At 39.3% G+C, this 17,731-nt stretch overlaps 1 protein-coding gene across 5 annotated transcripts in view; it reads left to right on the forward strand.

Moving 5' to 3' along the window:
• LOC126259942 (ADP-ribosylation factor 6) overlaps positions 1–16,668 on the forward strand; it is a 131,288-nt gene extending 114,620 nt beyond the window's left edge. For all 5 annotated transcript variants that reach the window (XM_049957039.1, XM_049957038.1, XM_049957041.1 and 2 more), the window contains one exon: positions 10,639–16,668. In XM_049957039.1, the coding sequence (XP_049812996.1) occupies positions 10,639–10,781 (143 nt within the window). In that variant the 3' untranslated portion in view covers positions 10,782–16,668. The remainder of the gene's footprint in view (positions 1–10,638) is intronic.
• The last annotated feature ends 1,063 nt before the right edge of the window (positions 16,669–17,731 follow it).

Raw genomic sequence — 17,731 nt, forward strand, 5'->3', positions numbered from 1 at the left:
TTTCGCTTCGCGTAATTTTTGTTTGTCCGCAAGACTTTGGCTATGTTTATGTTTGCTGTGAAGTTCCCTTTGCTTCCGCAGCAGTGGCATATCATTTCCAGTAGGACTATGTACTACTTTGGTCAAACCAACAGTAGGATTGATTTTTTATGGATGATAGGAATAAGTTGTTGAAGGAATAAGACCCACCCCAAAATATTAACTGTACTTTAGACACACTGATACTAAATAAATTTTCTGTGAATGTATTCTAATATAGCAACAGCAACTGAATAGTGACAGTTTGATGTAACATACTGATAACTAACCAGCAAATGATTGCATACATCCAATCACACGCTGTCTCAGTCCCCATGGCTCACAACCTGGTTTGTTTCTCGCTGTCCGGCGTGACCGAACTTCTTATAGAAGGCAGTTGACAAGTGCCTTTCTGTCCAAGAAGCTTACTGTTTTTGTGTAGGCACCCTGCAATAGCAGTAGTGATTTGCTCATGTGCAGGCAACTCCTTATCAAGGCTTCACTGTTGTCAAAACATTGTCATTTTTACTGCACTAAAAAACTGGAAACCCAAGTGTGTCAAGTTAGTAAATATCTGAAACTATGCTGGCTGTAAGCAGTGGGAGGTAGACCCAGTGCAATTGCTTCAATTTTGTGAGTTGCTATTTGCTGTGACATTGGTAGTGCATTAAGCATGTGGTATGCTTCCCGTTACACAACCCCTTGCCGATGGAATGATTCCCGTGGAACAAACCATGAACAATGCCATTTTTATTCCTAACAAAACAATACCTAGTGGAACTTAGTATGAATGAAATCACTCCCTCAACAGAATGGGAGTTGTTCTCCTATTGGGTAATGAGGTGACCTGGGGACATGGTTTTGAACTGTTGTTATACTGACCAATATAAGCAGGAATACTCATCCGCCGGTGTTATATGATACATCAGGAATGTATCTTCTAGATCCTCTTTGCAACTGAATATACCATACGTTACAATTAAAATAATAGAAATTCTATAATTGAAACAGCACAACAGAATGCTAGGCAACCACACATCCACAAAACGAACCTGTTAGTGTCTTCTTCCTCTTCCTGTCTCCCCCTCTCTCCCAACAGTGGAAGTTTCATTAGGCATCAGTTTTTAAAATTTATATAATTTAAGCACTGCACATGTCACTGTAAATATTCAGTAAGTTGATTCTGAAACTTTTGCACAGAATGCTGCAATTTTTTTGATGGAATGCTGGTGATGTTGTCTTCAGTCTTAGTCTTGAGCAGTAATGATGAAATTGAAGGCTATGGAGCATTCTTTGCATGCTCTCATATCAGAGCCCAAATGACACAATTTTTTGCACCAGATGTCAAGGACTCCTCACCACTGCAACTTGCACAGCATCATTATTTTCTCGAGTATATGCAAACATCATCACCCTCCTCCCTTTCTCTCCACAAGCTGAAACTCTCTCTTCAAAGTTATGAACCCACATTTTGAGTGGCACTGGTCCTGATAGTGGCAACAAATTACTGTGCAACTGCCAACACAGTCACCATATCAGTAATATGCACATATAGTAATTGCACGCGCTACACTGCTCCATTACTCCAGTGCGTGGAATGTCTGTTACTACTCAGTGGTGTGGCATTTACTGCCCACTTGCTGAACATCTGCAGGGCTGCCATCAACAGCTTCAAATGTTCCCATTTCTCTGCATCACTCTGTATATTGGATCTCTCAACCAGAACATGTCCCATTGTTAAACTGTCTTGTTTCCAAAATCCAAAGATTTCAGATATTGTTCATTTTAGACTTAAGTCAACTGAGTGGCAGCATCTTGTGGAACCAGATTTGTTATTTAAGACATGTGCCCCCTTTTGTTGTATGGAATACTCTTGCCATCTTAAGATTCCAGTGTGACAAGCAATTTCCTGAAAATTATCCATATCTGTGGCAGTTCTTCTTCCACCAGTATCTTTCTTTCCTTGGAGAATGGAATTTCATTTTTTGATGACAGGTTCCCATTCTCGGTACTTCTGACCATTTCTGCTATTCAGAGTTAACAGGGTATATATGCCCTGAAAAATCCGGGAAGACTTGGAATTTCTTTGTCTGGGAGAAAACCGGGGAAAATGCAGGAATTTTTCATTGTTTTAGTTTTCAGTTAAATTTTTGTATATTTGACATGTTTATCTGTTCTTACATGTCAAATAGTTTTACTGTATTCTGCAAATAATACTTCAACACTAAAACAGATGAGAGAGAGAACTAAAAGAAAACTTAAGATGGAAACAAAATGTGCCACTTACTACAACAACAACAACAACAACAAAGCACAGTGCACACATCAGCATCTGCCAACAACAAAACGTGTTAAAGGCTTTAAGAGGAAGACTATACAATACTTCATATCAAAAAACTGCTTTCTATGATTGTGAAATCACTATTGTTCATGTTAGGTCCATTTGAGCAGCTGCCAGTGGGCTCGTGCATGCGCAGTTGAATCACATATGAGCAGTAACTTCTCCCACTTCTGGCTACTTGAAATGCGGCTGTTAGCTGTATCAGCAGTAGCAGCAAGCAACCAGATGCTACCTGGAAACATTTTTCTGGTGTGCCCAAGCTGCCGGATTCACACATGCGCAGAGCAGTCCAAGTAGCTGTAGAGAGGGGATAGTCTCCCCGTGACCTGTGTTTATGTTTAGTGATTTGCTGTTTCCTCTTCATTTACAGCTTTCACGTCAAATGAAAACAAAATGGATTTCTGTATCTGGGAGCTATCAAGTGAATTAAAATACATAATTACAGAAGGCTAAAATATATTATCAGCTTCAGTTTTCCGATTTTATTTTATTTCCCCATTTTTGGCAATTGCATTACTCACCTTGCAAAATAATAAAGTTACTTTTATTGGTTTGCTACAGAAATTTTGCTTTCACTTTCATTAATGTTTTCCGCAAAGACAGTCAATGTATTTGAAAAGAACTGTTTCATTCCACACTATCGGTAACTTGCAACTGTTTGCTTTCATCTTCGGGCATGTGTGGTGTTTCGTTATAATAAAGAACCAATCGTGGGATAATACAGTACTGGTACTGCAAGAAAATCTGCATTCCGAAAACCACACTGAGTAGCTTAATATCAGGTTGGCACCTACTTCATTGTAAATCTGGACATACGAATTATGCATTTTAGTGCGGTTTATGAAATTCCAATGCACTTGGAGTATCTTCTGATGTCCTGTTTCTTTTATAACGTAATGTAAGATGTCTTAATGCTGTATACATATGAACATATGGGCTTCCTACCTGATCATAGCTGAGTACGCGCAGTAACGTCTGTCATCTGGCAACTGCTGACGTGAACCTTTTTCTAGCAGATCATGGGAAAATATTGTGAATGGTTGTTTGAAAAGCGTTACTTTCAAAGTAAATTTACTTTTGCCCAAGATGAATTATGTTAAGTGTGAGAAGGTGCAAGGAATTTCTTAAATTACTTTGAAGACTAGCCACTTCGAAGAATTTCAAGCCCAGAGGACCAGACATTTATGTCATTATTTAAAATTTTACTGGCACATTTGTGTGATGAATGTTGATCAGATTAGATTCAGTTTTCATTCCATAAACCCAAAAAAAGGGTCACACATGCAGAAAAAGACCAATATGTGTGTGTGAATGGTTAGCTTTTCTGGTCGCTACACTATGTGTATTAATTTAAACCATTGACTTTTCCTGTTGGTGTGTTTGCACCACTTAACAGTGATGTTGCTATTGGCTCGGTACATCACTTGTCCTATGCTACGAATTTCTGCTGTCATTGGCTGTTGAGATGACATGATGGGAACGATGATTGGCTTGCAAACATGCATCACAATATCAATTAACGTGCTGTGTCTAATGGTGGAATTTGGATTTTTACTTTCGTAACACGAAAATATGCAGCGTACATGTTGCTGCACACCAAAGATATTTCTGAAAACATGTCCCCTCCTCCCCCCGCCACCAAGTGCTGGGGCATTCCATGCCGGTATATAAAACCTTTACCATTCAAACAATTGATAAGTTTTACAGTTCTGAGGGGAAGTATACTGTCACTTGACATGGGAAAAGTGTATTTTCACACGGGAAGAAATGGATTTTCTAATTCACCCTGTGAAACATCATTCTCCTCTGCTGGTGCAACAGCAGAACCGACAAGGTTTCGTCTCTTGTGGGGAAAGAAATATTTGTAAATAAGAACCCCTTGTTTGAGTTGTGTGTGTTTGTTTGACCAGAGTGCATTGGAACCAACTAAGCTTGACTCACAAAGAAGAATACCAATAGTATGTGATGTAAGTCAAGCTCTCTTCAAAAATAAACACTACTTCCATATTACATATATACAAGCAACTCTTTTTGGGTGGGACAAGGTGAGAAAGCTGTGCTGGCAGCATGAATTAAGCACGTTGTTGGTACTTAAATTGTCAGTCAGTCATTGGCCAAGCTGGACTGTACCTTGGGCTTCTCATTGCAGGTACAAACGAAGGACCCCCCCAAGGGGCACACCACTCATTGACAGGTTCGTGCTTGGCTACCACGGGGCCCCAGCCTTTGCAGCATCTTTTCCCTTCTGTGCTGTATGTCTATCCTCTTGCTACTCTTTTTCCCCTACCTTGGGGAACATGGCGGGGGTGTTATTGGGAATGTTCCACATTGTCTGTCACTGATGTAAGAACAGTTCTCACCACTGTTTTTCGTTGCTTTTTCCTTTCTTAGTTTTCCTTCTGCTCTCATTCCTCTGCTTCGGTGTTTTAGGTTCCTCTTTTTCTTATTCCCCCCTGTGCACTCCTGACATCTGGCCCACTTGTCTGACGCATACCAGGTGACTGGGTAACATGTAATTCCCAGCCCCGGGTCGACAGGTACCCCCTGGTATAGGCCAGGCCCAGGGAGGCGTGATTGCCTGAGCTGCTACCTTCCCAAATTGCTGATTGGTCCCTCTGTCAGGTGTTTGGGAGGTGTGACCTGAGTTGCGAAGAATCACCTAAGGCAGGCACAGCTCCTTGTGATGGGGGCCCCCTCTTGGAAGAAGCGCACCATCGGAAACGCAGACAATCACGGGGATTTTCTTGCAATGAGCCAATCCTATTCACAATAAATGTATACGAAATGCAAACGGAATAAGGCTAACAATTCAAAGACCCCTTCGAGCCGCACGATGGTTCCTCATGGTTTCATGTACTGAAGACGGTCAGTCCTTCACAACGGTAAATCCATTTATTATTCAGAAAAGGTGTTGATGCCATTGCCAGCCTTGTGAAATCCTGCTCTTGTTATGGAATGGCAGTGCCATTGCCAGCCTTGTGAAATCCTGCTCTCTTTATGGAATGGCAGTTTGCTTTTGGAAACTACTTCTGATTCTCAAGCACAACAACTGCTTGCTGCCTCACTTCTCAACGGCTATCCTGTTCGTGTTGAGGCCCATAGAACTCTGAATTCTTCCTGTGGTGTTATTTACCCTAGGCTGCTCGATGGTCTGACCGAGGTCGAAATCCAATCTTACATCTGTGATCAGGGTGTCATTGCCATCCATCGGGTGATGGAAAAGGTAGATTCCTCCTTAGTGCCCACCCGCACTCTTTTTCTCATCTCTGATAGAGTGGTGCTTCCGTCCGAGATCAAAGCAGGCTATGAAATTATCATAGTCCAACCATGCATTCCGAACCCGATACATTGCTACCAGTGTTATCGTTTCAACCACAGTAGAACATCTTGACGACACCCAGCCAAATGTGTAACCTGCGGTAGGGATGCACATAAGGGTGATTGTCCGTCTCCTCCTCCCTGCTGTATCAACTGCAATGGTGGCCATGCCACCTCTTCTCGGGATTGTCCCGTGTATCTTGATGATCGCACTGTCCAGGAGATCCGGGTAAAGGAAAAAGTGCATTACCCAGTCACTCGCAAGGTATTGGCTTGTCGCAAACCCTGCATTATCCCGTCTGGCACTTCTAGTTCTGTTCTTGTTACCTCTGGTTCCATGAAGGACATGGCCACACAGACATGTGACCACAGTTTCAGCTCTGAGGTTGAGGTTGTGAAATCGCCCAGTGTGAAGGTAGCATCGACATCCTCCCGTCCAGCTGTGCAAAAAGTCATCAAACTCTCACCTCAAGGGGCAAAGCCACCAGCTACACAACCAGTACACTGGAAAGAACAGAAAGAGTACTCCCGCGAAGACTTCCTACGTTCCTCCAGCCAAACAACACCTGAGTCTTCCTCTACTAACCAGAAAGGCTTGAAGAAATCCAACAAAGGCAAACGGTCTTCTCCTTTGCCTACTCGAAGGTCCTCTTTGTCGGTGTTGCCACATGATTCCTTAGCCCGGACGACCTCCGTGTCGCTGGTGCGCACCATCAACCATTTTTCTTTGTTGGACTCCACAGCCTGACAGCACAAGCAAGCCAGTGCTTCTGTGGGCATAATGGAGCAGGATCCTCCTGCTTCTGTGCCCTGTAGCAGCAAGTCTTTGCAGGCTGTTACTCGGCAGCTGCCAAGGTGACACCCCCTTCATTTGTTCCTCATCATTACTCTCCTCCAGTGGAATGTTCGCACCCTACAGTCCCATAAAGAGGATTTACAGCTGTTTTGAGCATTGCAGTGTCCTCTTATAATCTGCTGTCAGGAAACAAAATTGTGTCCCCACAGCCACTTTGAGCTTCAGCGTTATATATTAAGAGGGTGTCATGCTGCTTATATGGGATGGAGTTCATAGTCAGCCCATTTCCCTGACCACCTATCTTCAAGCTGTTGCAGTTCACCTTTTCCTTCCCCACCTGACTTTTTCCATCTGTACCATTTATGTCCCTCTGTCATTCGATGTCACCAGGGCAGACTTTCTTCATCTTATTGGGCAGCTATCTCCTCCATTTTTGCTACTTGGTGTCTTTAATGCTCATCATCCCCTTGGGGGTTCCCCAGAATCTGTCCAAGAGGTGCGCTGTTGGCTGACCACCTTAATTATCTTAACCTCCTCTGCCTTAACACTGGGGCACCCACGTTCCTTTCCGACTCCTCGCACTCCTATTCCCATTTAGACATATCCTTCCCCACTGCCCATCGTCGTGAGTGGTCCATTCTTTCTGACACATACTCCAGTGACCATTTCCCATGTGCTATCCATTTTCTTACTCCTACCCCACCTGCATGCAAACACAAATTGCGGCTTACTGAGCCTGACTGGCAGCTTTACTCCTCCCTGGCAACCTCTGAGAACAAGATTTCCCCAGTTGTGATGGCCAGCTAGAATATCTCAGAGATGTTATCCTTACTACTACAGAACGTTCCATTCCTCGCACTTTCTCTTTACCACACCGTGTCCCACCCCCTTGGTAGACTTGAGGCATGCCGCGACGCCATTCGCGTGTGGAGATTTGCTCTCCATGTTTTGAACTGTCATTGTACGATGGCAAACTGCATTCATTACAAACAGATGATTGCAAAATGTCGCCACATTCTTTGGGATAGCAAAAAAGCTAGCTGCATTTCATTCACTAGTTCTTTTAACAGTTTCACCCCTTCCTCTGTTGTGTGGGCCAGCCTCCGACTGCTCTCTGGGACCAAGATCCATTCGCCAATTTGTGGCTAGACAGTAGCAGACAGTGTCATCGTGGACCCTATTGCTCTCTCCAGCTCCTTGGGCCGCCACTTTGTGAATATTTTGAGCTCTTCCCACTATCACTCTGCCTTCCTCCATCGGAAATGAGCGGAGGCGGCTTGGGCGATACCCTTATCTTCTCAGAATCTTGAGTGCTACAATGCCACCTTTACTTTGAGCGAGCTAGATCGTGCTCTCAGTTCATCCACATCCTGCGCCCCAGGGCCAGACGCTGTCCGCATTCAGATATTGGTGCACCTTTCTCTTGCAGGCACGCACTTTCTGCTTAATAGGTACAACCGTATTTGGACGCTGATATGAAGCCACCATCATACCCATACCTAAGGCCGGTAAGGATAAAAACCTTCCTTCTGGCTACTTCCCCTTCTCTCTCACCAGCTGTGTTTGCAAGGTGATGGAATGTATGATTCATGCCCGGCTGGTATGGCGGCTAGAGCATCGCAATTTATTAACGACTTCACAGTGCGGATTTTGAGTGCACTGTTCTGCAGTTGACCATCTCGTTACTTTGTCTACCTATGTCATTAATGGTTTTCTGTGGAAATCCAAGACTGTGGCCGTGTTTACGATTTGGAGAAGGCCTATGACATCTGCTGGGAAATTGGTATCCTCCGTACTCTTTACACGTGGGGCTTCCATGACGGCCTGCCCTGTTTCCTTCAGGAATTTTTAAGAGTTTTCAAGGTGTGTGTGGGTTCTGCCTTGTTGTATACCTTTATCCAGGAAGCTGGTGAGCCTCAGCGTTCCATTCTGAGTGTCGCCCTCTTTATTACCATTAACCCTATAATCGCGTGTCTCCTGCTGGCCATGTCTGGCCCCCTTTTGTTAAAAAAAAAAATTGGTTCAGATGGGTCTGAGCACTGTGGGACTTATTATCTAAGAACTTATTATCTTAGAACTACTCAAACCTACCTAACCTAACCTAAGGACATCGCACACATCCATGCCCAGGCCCAGTCAGGATACGAACCTGTGGCTGTAGCAGTCACGTGGTTCCAGACTGAAGCTCCTAGAACTGCTTAGCCACACCGGCCAGCCCCTTTTTGTAGATGATTTTGCCATCTATTGCAGTTCTGCATAGACCTGTCCCACTGAGCGGCGTCTTCAGCAATGTCTTGATCGTCTTTACCCCTGGAGCATCGACAATGGATTTTGTTTCTCCACTGACAAAACCGTCTGTATGAATTTCTTGTGGCGTAATTGGTTTCTCTCACCATGTTTACATCTTGGGCCTGTTGCTCTTCCATTCCTTGAAACTATGAAATTCCTGAGGCTCATGTTAGATATGAAACACTCTTAGTCTTACCATGTGCCGTACCTTGCATAGCAGTGCCTTTCTAGCCATCATCATTTGATAAGCGGTGCTCCCCCACCACTTCGTATGCATTGCGCCCAAGTTTTAACTGTCTGCCACTTCCTGGCGCAATGCCCATTTTTTAACTGTTTATGTTCTCGCTTAGGTTTGCCGTCTGAGTTACTGGCCATTTTAGCAAATGACTCGCCGGTTGTAGACCATGTTTTACTTTTTATCTGCCAAAGCAATATGGTGAAGGCCATTTAATTATTAGTTTTGGACCTCTTTTTCTGTTTGGTGTCTTTTGTAGCCCTTTCACCACGTCCCTGTGTTTAGCTATCTTCCTCTTATGTCAATTGGAATCGATGTGTGTAGTTTATTTAACTCCTCGCTGTCTTCTTGTTCTATAGTTTTGACTTGGGTGTGTATGACCCCAGTTGTTTTTGTGCCCTGAAACAAAACAAAACAAACAAAGGGAAGATGAGGGGGTCAGATTTTCGATTTTTACCTCAAAATCACTAGTTTTTTGTTGCACCCTAATATAGTTTAGCAGCTGATCCATACTGTTGATGGGTTTGTTGGTGCCACATGAAGAACTGGCATAGCATATCACTTTGGACTAGCTAGACAAAATAGAATGTTTGTAAAGGCTCCGGAAAGATCGTCATATTTGTATAATTCCTATTTCTAAATGCAGATGGATGGCTTCAGGACTACTGTGAGGGACTTTCTGACAGGGGACACGTGACAGTTGGTTAAAGCAGATGTACAATTGGTGATTGGTGTGTTTTGTATGACCAAATGGAGATAAAAAATTCAGAATGACTGCTTGCTAAGCTGACTAGAGTAGTATCGTATTTGGAAGTAGGTAGTGACACAACTTGATGATGACAAGAATGGAATATCATAGATTTTTACTGTGGTGTATTGACACTATGCTTGTTTGCTAGTCCCATCAAATATTGGTTCATTAATTGTCAATTGTTTCAAAGAATGGCGTCTGGAAATTAGCTGTTAAAAGTTAATCAGCATTAATTCAGGGAGAGATAAGAGTTCCATACAGACATCAGTGAATTATGGAGTAGGAGTAAGATTTTTTCTGCAAGACAATTTAAAAATCTTATTAATTCCAATTATTCCATAGAAAATTTTATTACCCTGTATAAATCACATGTGTTGTGAAGAAATTGAGAGATGATCATTAGTGGGCAAGGGGGAGGGAGAGGGAGGGACTTGTAAGAGGGGCTGGAGACAGTGGTGACTGTGTCTACCTCAGTTGAACAAGTGTGTTTGCTAGCTCAGACAAAATACTTCTGGAAAAGGGTAAGCATTATCTGTACTCCCCCATCCATTTTTTTTTTGCTTGTGCATTGCTCAGTGGCTTATCTATTTGGTGATTAATGATCTGTCCTTTACACATGTTACCAATAATGTTGCAATTGGGGCTGCTACTGTTTCCTCGGTGGAGTGTGCCGCATTACAAAGATACATGGTGACTGGAAAGAATGTTTGTCATGAAATATGTTCTGTAATGGATAATAGGTATGAAATAATGAGAAAGGGAAACCTAATCAAAATCACTTAGTCTTAATACCTGAAAACAATACAGAAGATTGTACTTCTAAGATTGTTATTTGTATGTTCTTTCTGAATGCAACCTGTTATGTTGATTCTTATGTATCTTGTTAACAGCTATGAAACCTCATGAAATCCAGGAAAAACTGGGACTCACTCGAATAAGAGATCGTAATTGGTACGTCCAACCCTCATGTGCGACTACAGGGGATGGCCTGTATGAAGGACTTACGTGGCTGACCTCAAATCATAAGTTATGAACCTGCCTGTCTCTTTTCTTAGAAGATTTATTATATTCAGTTTGAGTCCACCACAATAAATAATTGAATGTGACGGTATGGTTGACAGAGCTTTAGCTTCAAGCTGTGTATCAACGTGTGTGCTTGTGGAAGTCCATAAAAGAAGTCTCAGATATGTGAAACATGCTGCGCATTGAAACAAAACTGTTAGTTCCTTCAATGTAGGGACCTAAATTATATATATACAATTTTATTATGTGGTGAAAGATAGTGCTGGTCGTTCCAGTGTCATGCATAATGGTTCAACCTAAACGTCTAAGAAACTGGAATTCTAACTGTAAAAGAACAAATATTATTATATTGTTTGAGTAAACAGATTGCAGATATAGTTGTATCTACTTGGGTTAGTTGGATGGATTCTCTCTTGTGATAATGTTGGGAGAAAGTGGTTTTGTTTTCATACGTGTAACCAAATTTCCAAGTGGCCTTAGAAAGTTGAAACTCTCATTTTTCCACTATCATTAGTGGGTTAAAATAAAAGTACTTACCTGAAAGTACTTTTGTTTTATAATGACTGTTACTGTATCTCTAAATTTTGTGCTATTTTATTTAGGAAGGTAAAACCTTTCAAATTCTAACTTCCATAAATTGTCATGCCTGTAAATTCAGAATCTTAATACAGTAGTTAAGCAGTATTCCTCCTCTCTATCCGTTTCTGAATTTTCCCAGTTGTGGATCTCTATTCTCTCTTGTCATTGAAATGTAATGTGTTGTTACATTGTAACAAAAAATTTAATATTATTTCATTTCTTATGTTACAAAACTGTGAAGCACAATTAAAAGTTATGAACTCTTACTATCTCATTGACTGTTGCTATCAAGAGGTTAGCTATTTAAAAAAAAAAATGATAATTTAAATGAAGACATTTTGGATTACTCCAAGTGAATTTTTTTTTTCCCATTGCAGAGAATTTTTTAGAAATATTTATTAGACTTATGATCATAAATCAGTGTTTGGGATTTGTGTGTTAAGTGTGTTTGCTCTCATGCACCACACGTCTTTGCATTGTAATTTTGAGATAAACAAATATGAATGCACAGACTACCCCTTCCTGTGTTGGTTACATTGTGCATTAACTCAAGTATGTTTCTCACCACTCAGCAATTGTGTGTGTGTAAATTTTCAGTTCTTATCAGCAATGAAATTAGTATTTTAGGGTGCATCTCCAGTAAAATGTCTAAAATAACCTTTTTCAGGTCATTTCTGAATGTATGCTGGAAACTATATGTATTAAAACTTAATTTAATGATGTTTCCTACATTGTTGAAGGCAGCAAGTGGTCTCATATAACATTATGTCTTATGTAATGTTCTTCTTCTAAAATTTCTTTAAAAATGTGCAGTCCGAAAAGTGCCATCTGACCAAGATTCTATTTGTGTAGAAATAACATCCTGACATAGAAAACGTGTATTAAAATTCATTTATGTTGAAACCATATCCAGTGCGGCTCTGTTTATATCTCTGTTCTGAGCAAGAGAGATTTGCTACCATAATTTGTTACAATACTCTGCTAAGAGTTATCAGTCTGAAGGTCGAATGATACCTTACCTTAGAAATATAAGATGTTGCCATTAAGAGTAATCAGATTTTCACAAAGTCTGTAGAACACAAATTGATATATTTCTGAGATACTGAGCATATGTTTCAGCTTATAAAGCCGAAAAATTCACCTACGAGTAACTTGTTATATGCAAAGGTTTGCTGTAGAAAATCAGTCTGTCCTTTTTGGTCCAGGATGGACATATACTACACATGGAAGAGGGAGGGAGCTGTTGCATCCACATAGTGCCAATGTGGCATGAAGTACTTGTTAGTATCAATTTATTGGGAGCTCTAGAAAATTTTTACTTTGAAAGCATACAAATTATTTCTGCAGTTTGTTATTTTATGCTCATTTTGCATAACTCAGTACCGTGTAAACAAGCAACCATTCCTGATCTATGTATTTAATGTGGCTTCCCTGGTACAGCAAGTTAATTCATCAGTTAACACATCAGATGTAGTATACACTGTCATGTTTTCATTCAGTAATTGCCACACTATACCTAGTGATGCTTAGATTCTTACCTTTGCTGTACAAAATACATGTTAGGTGAGCTCTTCCCCTTTTCAGAGGATGAGGGTCATTACCTACTTATAAGAGATGAAGTATAATTCTTTCTCGGCTATGGCTCATCTGTATAAACTTTTTCACTTACCATGATTGTCCCGAAATGCAAGAGAACCTAGTACAGAGATTCCTTTCAGTAGGACATCTTATGTTTTGCTTAACCTGGAAGCCCAATACATATCTCACAAAGAACAACAAATGTTTTACTTATGATGCATGTCAACATGATCACCCCTGGCACACAAATCATACATTCCTTATTGCTGTGTAAGTTTTTGAATCATGAGACAAGCAAATAAAGATATAATTATGTAATAGAATGTCGAGTGAATTTCTTTGGCTATTTCAAGTTTTTCTCTGTGGAGAAATGAAATGGGGCAGAGACACGTTATGTAAGTTTTCTGTCTGCTTTAATTTTGTACTATGGCACTCTGTGAAATAAGTTCTTTGTATTCCTTGTTATACGAGATAAAGATACCTTATGTATTTGTGAGAGTAAATGATTTATGCTGTTAAGCATGTACAGTTTATGAATTGATGATGAGGTATTTCATGGACCATTACACTTGAAACATTTCCATATATTTTCCCTTTTATTAAAGTTAGTCACAATTATGTAGTGTATTATCGATACTGCCTCATTTGATGTTTTTAGTTACAGTTACATGACTTAAACTACTGTTATGTCTATCAATGCATGTTCCAAATCTGAAGGCTTTTTGTTTTCCTTAATGTGCCTTGAAGACACTGCCAAAAATATCTTGGAAGACTGTAGATCATTTTGTTCATTGCATTGAAATGAACATGGAAACTTCTTATAGCATGTTATTGCTGACATCGAGAAATCTTTGTGTATTGAAAATATTGCTTACTAGACATGATTTGTAGTTAAGAGAGTATCTTTATGAATTTGTATTTTACAGTAATACTTTGGAAGTGCTGTTACATATGCCCAGTTTATAGAAAGAGAAAGTTGCAAAATTACTGGGAGGTTGTTGTATAACAAGTTAAGAATGTTGCAGGCAATGTAAATGATATATGAGGAAATTTTCAAACTCACAGGCTGAGGACCAACATTGCTGTATCCCAGATCGGCCATTTTGCAGAGAACTGTAGTAGGCATCTTTCGATGGCCGGAGTAACACTTTCGGAGTAGGCTGCTATACTTAAAGATAAGTTATGGGGTATGGGCTTCAAGACTAGGTATCAATAGCCTACTCGGAACGTTTCATGTAGCTATTGTCCAGTGTCCATGGTAGCTGTAGGAGGTTAGTGCCCTATTCCAATAGTGACACTACATCACATATTGGACATGTGTGAGTTAATATCAGCCACACTTAGTGATTCCCCCTCCCCTCGTATTGAATATCCTGATTCCCCCTCCCATCGTATTGCATATCCTGATTCTCCCTCCCCTCGTATTGCATATCCTTCAAGCGTAGGAAGGAAGTCGTAATGATGAATCTCTGCTTAGTCGTCAGACTTCTTATATTTCATTGTAAAACTGATTGCAATTCATGGGATGTATTTTCCAGTGTCAGTCTTTCATTGTGCTTCACATAAGCAAATTCCATGTTCAGTGACGGAGAAATAGAAAGTCAAAGATAAAGAAAAAGGGCAACTTTCTAGTGGTAAACTGAAATGTTTATGGAGAGATTTGCTGGGTTTTGTTCAAAAGGCTACTTGCTATGGCTTCTTGTGGTTTTCTAAGCTGGGTGTTACACAGTAATTTTCGTTCTGGTGCTCATTTAAAATTTTTTGTTACATTTCACAAATGCTAACTATTAACCAATAATTCACTGTTCTTAATTTCAAAATGGGTCATGAAGCAATAACTTATATAGGCAAGGCAGTCTACTTGAATTTTGGCAGTATTAGGTTCAAACAAGTATAATTTAGTAGAACAACTGTATTGTTGCTTTTTATTCATCTCTTCTTTTGTATAGCACATAAGTTTTACGATGCTGGTATTTTAAACTACCATCTCTAGTATCACATTACATTTTCTCATTGTGTTTCAATGAGTTGACGTATGTATGTATATTTGTGTACATCTTCCTGTTAATTGAGATGTGTGTCTGAATGACATCACATTATAGTCTCGTTCAGGAGACTGTAGCAACAAAGCTGCCTAGCTGTTCCAAGCCAAACTTCTAGCAATAAATTCATGTTTTAACTGACATAAGGAACAGAAAGAAAACTGAAAATAAAAGTGAATGAAAATGTGCTATTCCCATAGTGGACAAGTTATCTAAGTTTAGTATTGAGATTTGTGGGCTGTAAAGCAGATATCACAGTGCTGTGTGGGTGAATCTGCACTGTTAATGCACAATAATTGTATTAAATGTGCCCACAGGAGGGTTCAAAATCCAATAAATTTTAATTTCGTTGCTACTTCATTTTAGCACGCTGGAGCTACAGAAAAGTTGCACCGTATGTTTACTCATCTATGAGTCTTATAGTTTGATGCTACTTTCTCCAGATTGCTTAACTTAATTGGCAACATACTAATAGCAGATAATTACAGCACTGTACAAAAGTGAATGTTCCAAACTGTATTTAGTTCGGATATATCAACAGTATTTAGAATTGTTGTAAAACACAATTGTTTATGTTGTTCCATTGTCTAGTTAATCAGAATTTTAACTGATTTACTGTTTTTTTTTTTATTTTTTAATTGTAGTTGTCCCATTTCCCTCCTCATCACTGCTCCAAACCCCTTACCTTACATACACCTTTTCCTAGTGTCCTTAAATTTGTATACCAATTTACAAAATGTTTCACATTTGCTATCTTTCAATGAGTAGGGATTTTTACTGAATTTTTGTGCTATTATACATTAGTTCGATAAGCTGATATACAGTTGCCTTCATAAAATATGCTGTATCATTTCATAGTATATTATTCATCTTTTATGTTAACTCACAAAGATAATTCATTTATTATTATGTCAATTCATATTGCTGTGTAAGTCAAGCAACAAAACAATGTAAAGCAAATACAACTAATTTATTTGTATATTTCATTCCTAATATTAGTGTTGTATAGATGCTTAATTTTGATATTTTATGCATCAAACCTGCCATTACAGATGAGCACAAATATAAACAAGTAAAGTTCATTTTCATGTTTTAAAAATTTTATATCAATTATGTAAGACACACTAAAATGAAATTTGGTTGCTCAGTTGTAAAAACTTAATTTCTTGGTAAATTGTTATTTTTATTGTTGTGTTAAGACACGAATTGTTCTGTGATTGTTAATTTAAAGGAAAAATAAGAGATTTATGTGAAGAGTGAGTAATCTGTTAAGATGTAAAATGTAAGACCACTGTATGATTTATAGCATCATAACAGTTTCTATGTTGTATTTATTGTCTTGTTCTTTCTCATTTTTTCTTACAGTATATTGTCAGTCATCCCTAGTTTTGTAGAAAACACTGTGCATTGAAGGGAAAGAGCTTCATATTTAAAGTGTATTGTAGTTGGTAGCAGTTAATTCATTAAAGGCACATTCCTCCAACAGCTAATCTACTGGCTTCAGTGAAGCTACAGTTAGTAGTGTAAGGTAATTTATCATCTTCTGTAAGTCCATTTTGTTCTCCAGTATGCATGTGAACAGTACTTGTTGAGATCCTGATTTGAGGTGTATGATGGTAAAGTGTATAAAAGAAGATATTAACTGCTGTATGTGAATATTGTACAAAAAGAAATTACATAAAATGTTAACTTTTTTGATATCCTGTTTTAATTATTGTCAAATTCCAAAATCTTTCAGTGATAAGCCAAGATAAATTGTTCTCTGAATTTATGGCTACGTGGGACAAGAAGCACCAACTGATAAATAAGTTACTTTGATTGGCAATGAGTTTTCTCATTTGCCATTTATTGTGCATGATAAACTGATCACTAGATGCCTCTGGATGATAGCTTTGCGATTTTATTGGTCTCTCTTCTGTAATTTTCTATGATAAATATCAGTTTGAGAAAATCGTTTCCACTCTTCGTTTAAAAACACTGCATTATTATGTAGACTGTGTGTGTGGGGAGGGGGGGGGGGTTACGCTTGCCTGCCCTGACAAACCAGGCTTTTAATAGGTATCGTAATAGATGATACTGAAAAACAGTTGTCAACAAATCTCATCAGTCTGGTTCCACACTGGAAGAACATTCAAAAACACAGATACTATGAAAGATAACTATATCATCCTAGTATATGGGCATCTTAAACATAGGGTCACTAGCATAAAATGAACACTTGAACAAATAGATTTTATCATTATTTACTATGTTAACACACTAAAGAGGAGAAGTTGGTATTAGTATGTGTTAGAAAAATTCTGCGAAGTGATGACACAAATTATAAAAAGGGAGCTATCATTATATTCTGTCAACAAAGATTCAGCCAGATAATCAGTGCTACAAAACTGAAGAACCTCCTAAGAAAATGGAATAATGTTGGCTTTGAATTTCTGTCCCTGATATAATAAAGCAGTGGAAGGCCAAACATCCAAGATCCATAATTTGTCATCTTTTGTTTTATGATTGCATGCACCCAGATATGAAAGAATTGTGGATCTTCTGGTGCTGAAGCAGTTCATTGTTGGCACATCCTCTTCTTGTGGATGTGGACTACTTATACAGCCAAAAGTGAAGGCATGTGGAATGACTTACAGTTTTGTGAACAATATAGCTTAGCACAGTGTGGAGCAAAAGTATATATATTCATATTTAAAATGATACTGGAAAATTCAGAGTGGCTTACAATCAACTGAATGAGGAAATATCTCCATCTATTATA

The sequence above is a fragment of the Schistocerca nitens genome, chromosome 5 (assembly GCF_023898315.1).
Source record: "Schistocerca nitens isolate TAMUIC-IGC-003100 chromosome 5, iqSchNite1.1, whole genome shotgun sequence".
NCBI lineage: Eukaryota > Metazoa > Arthropoda > Insecta > Orthoptera > Acrididae > Schistocerca > Schistocerca nitens.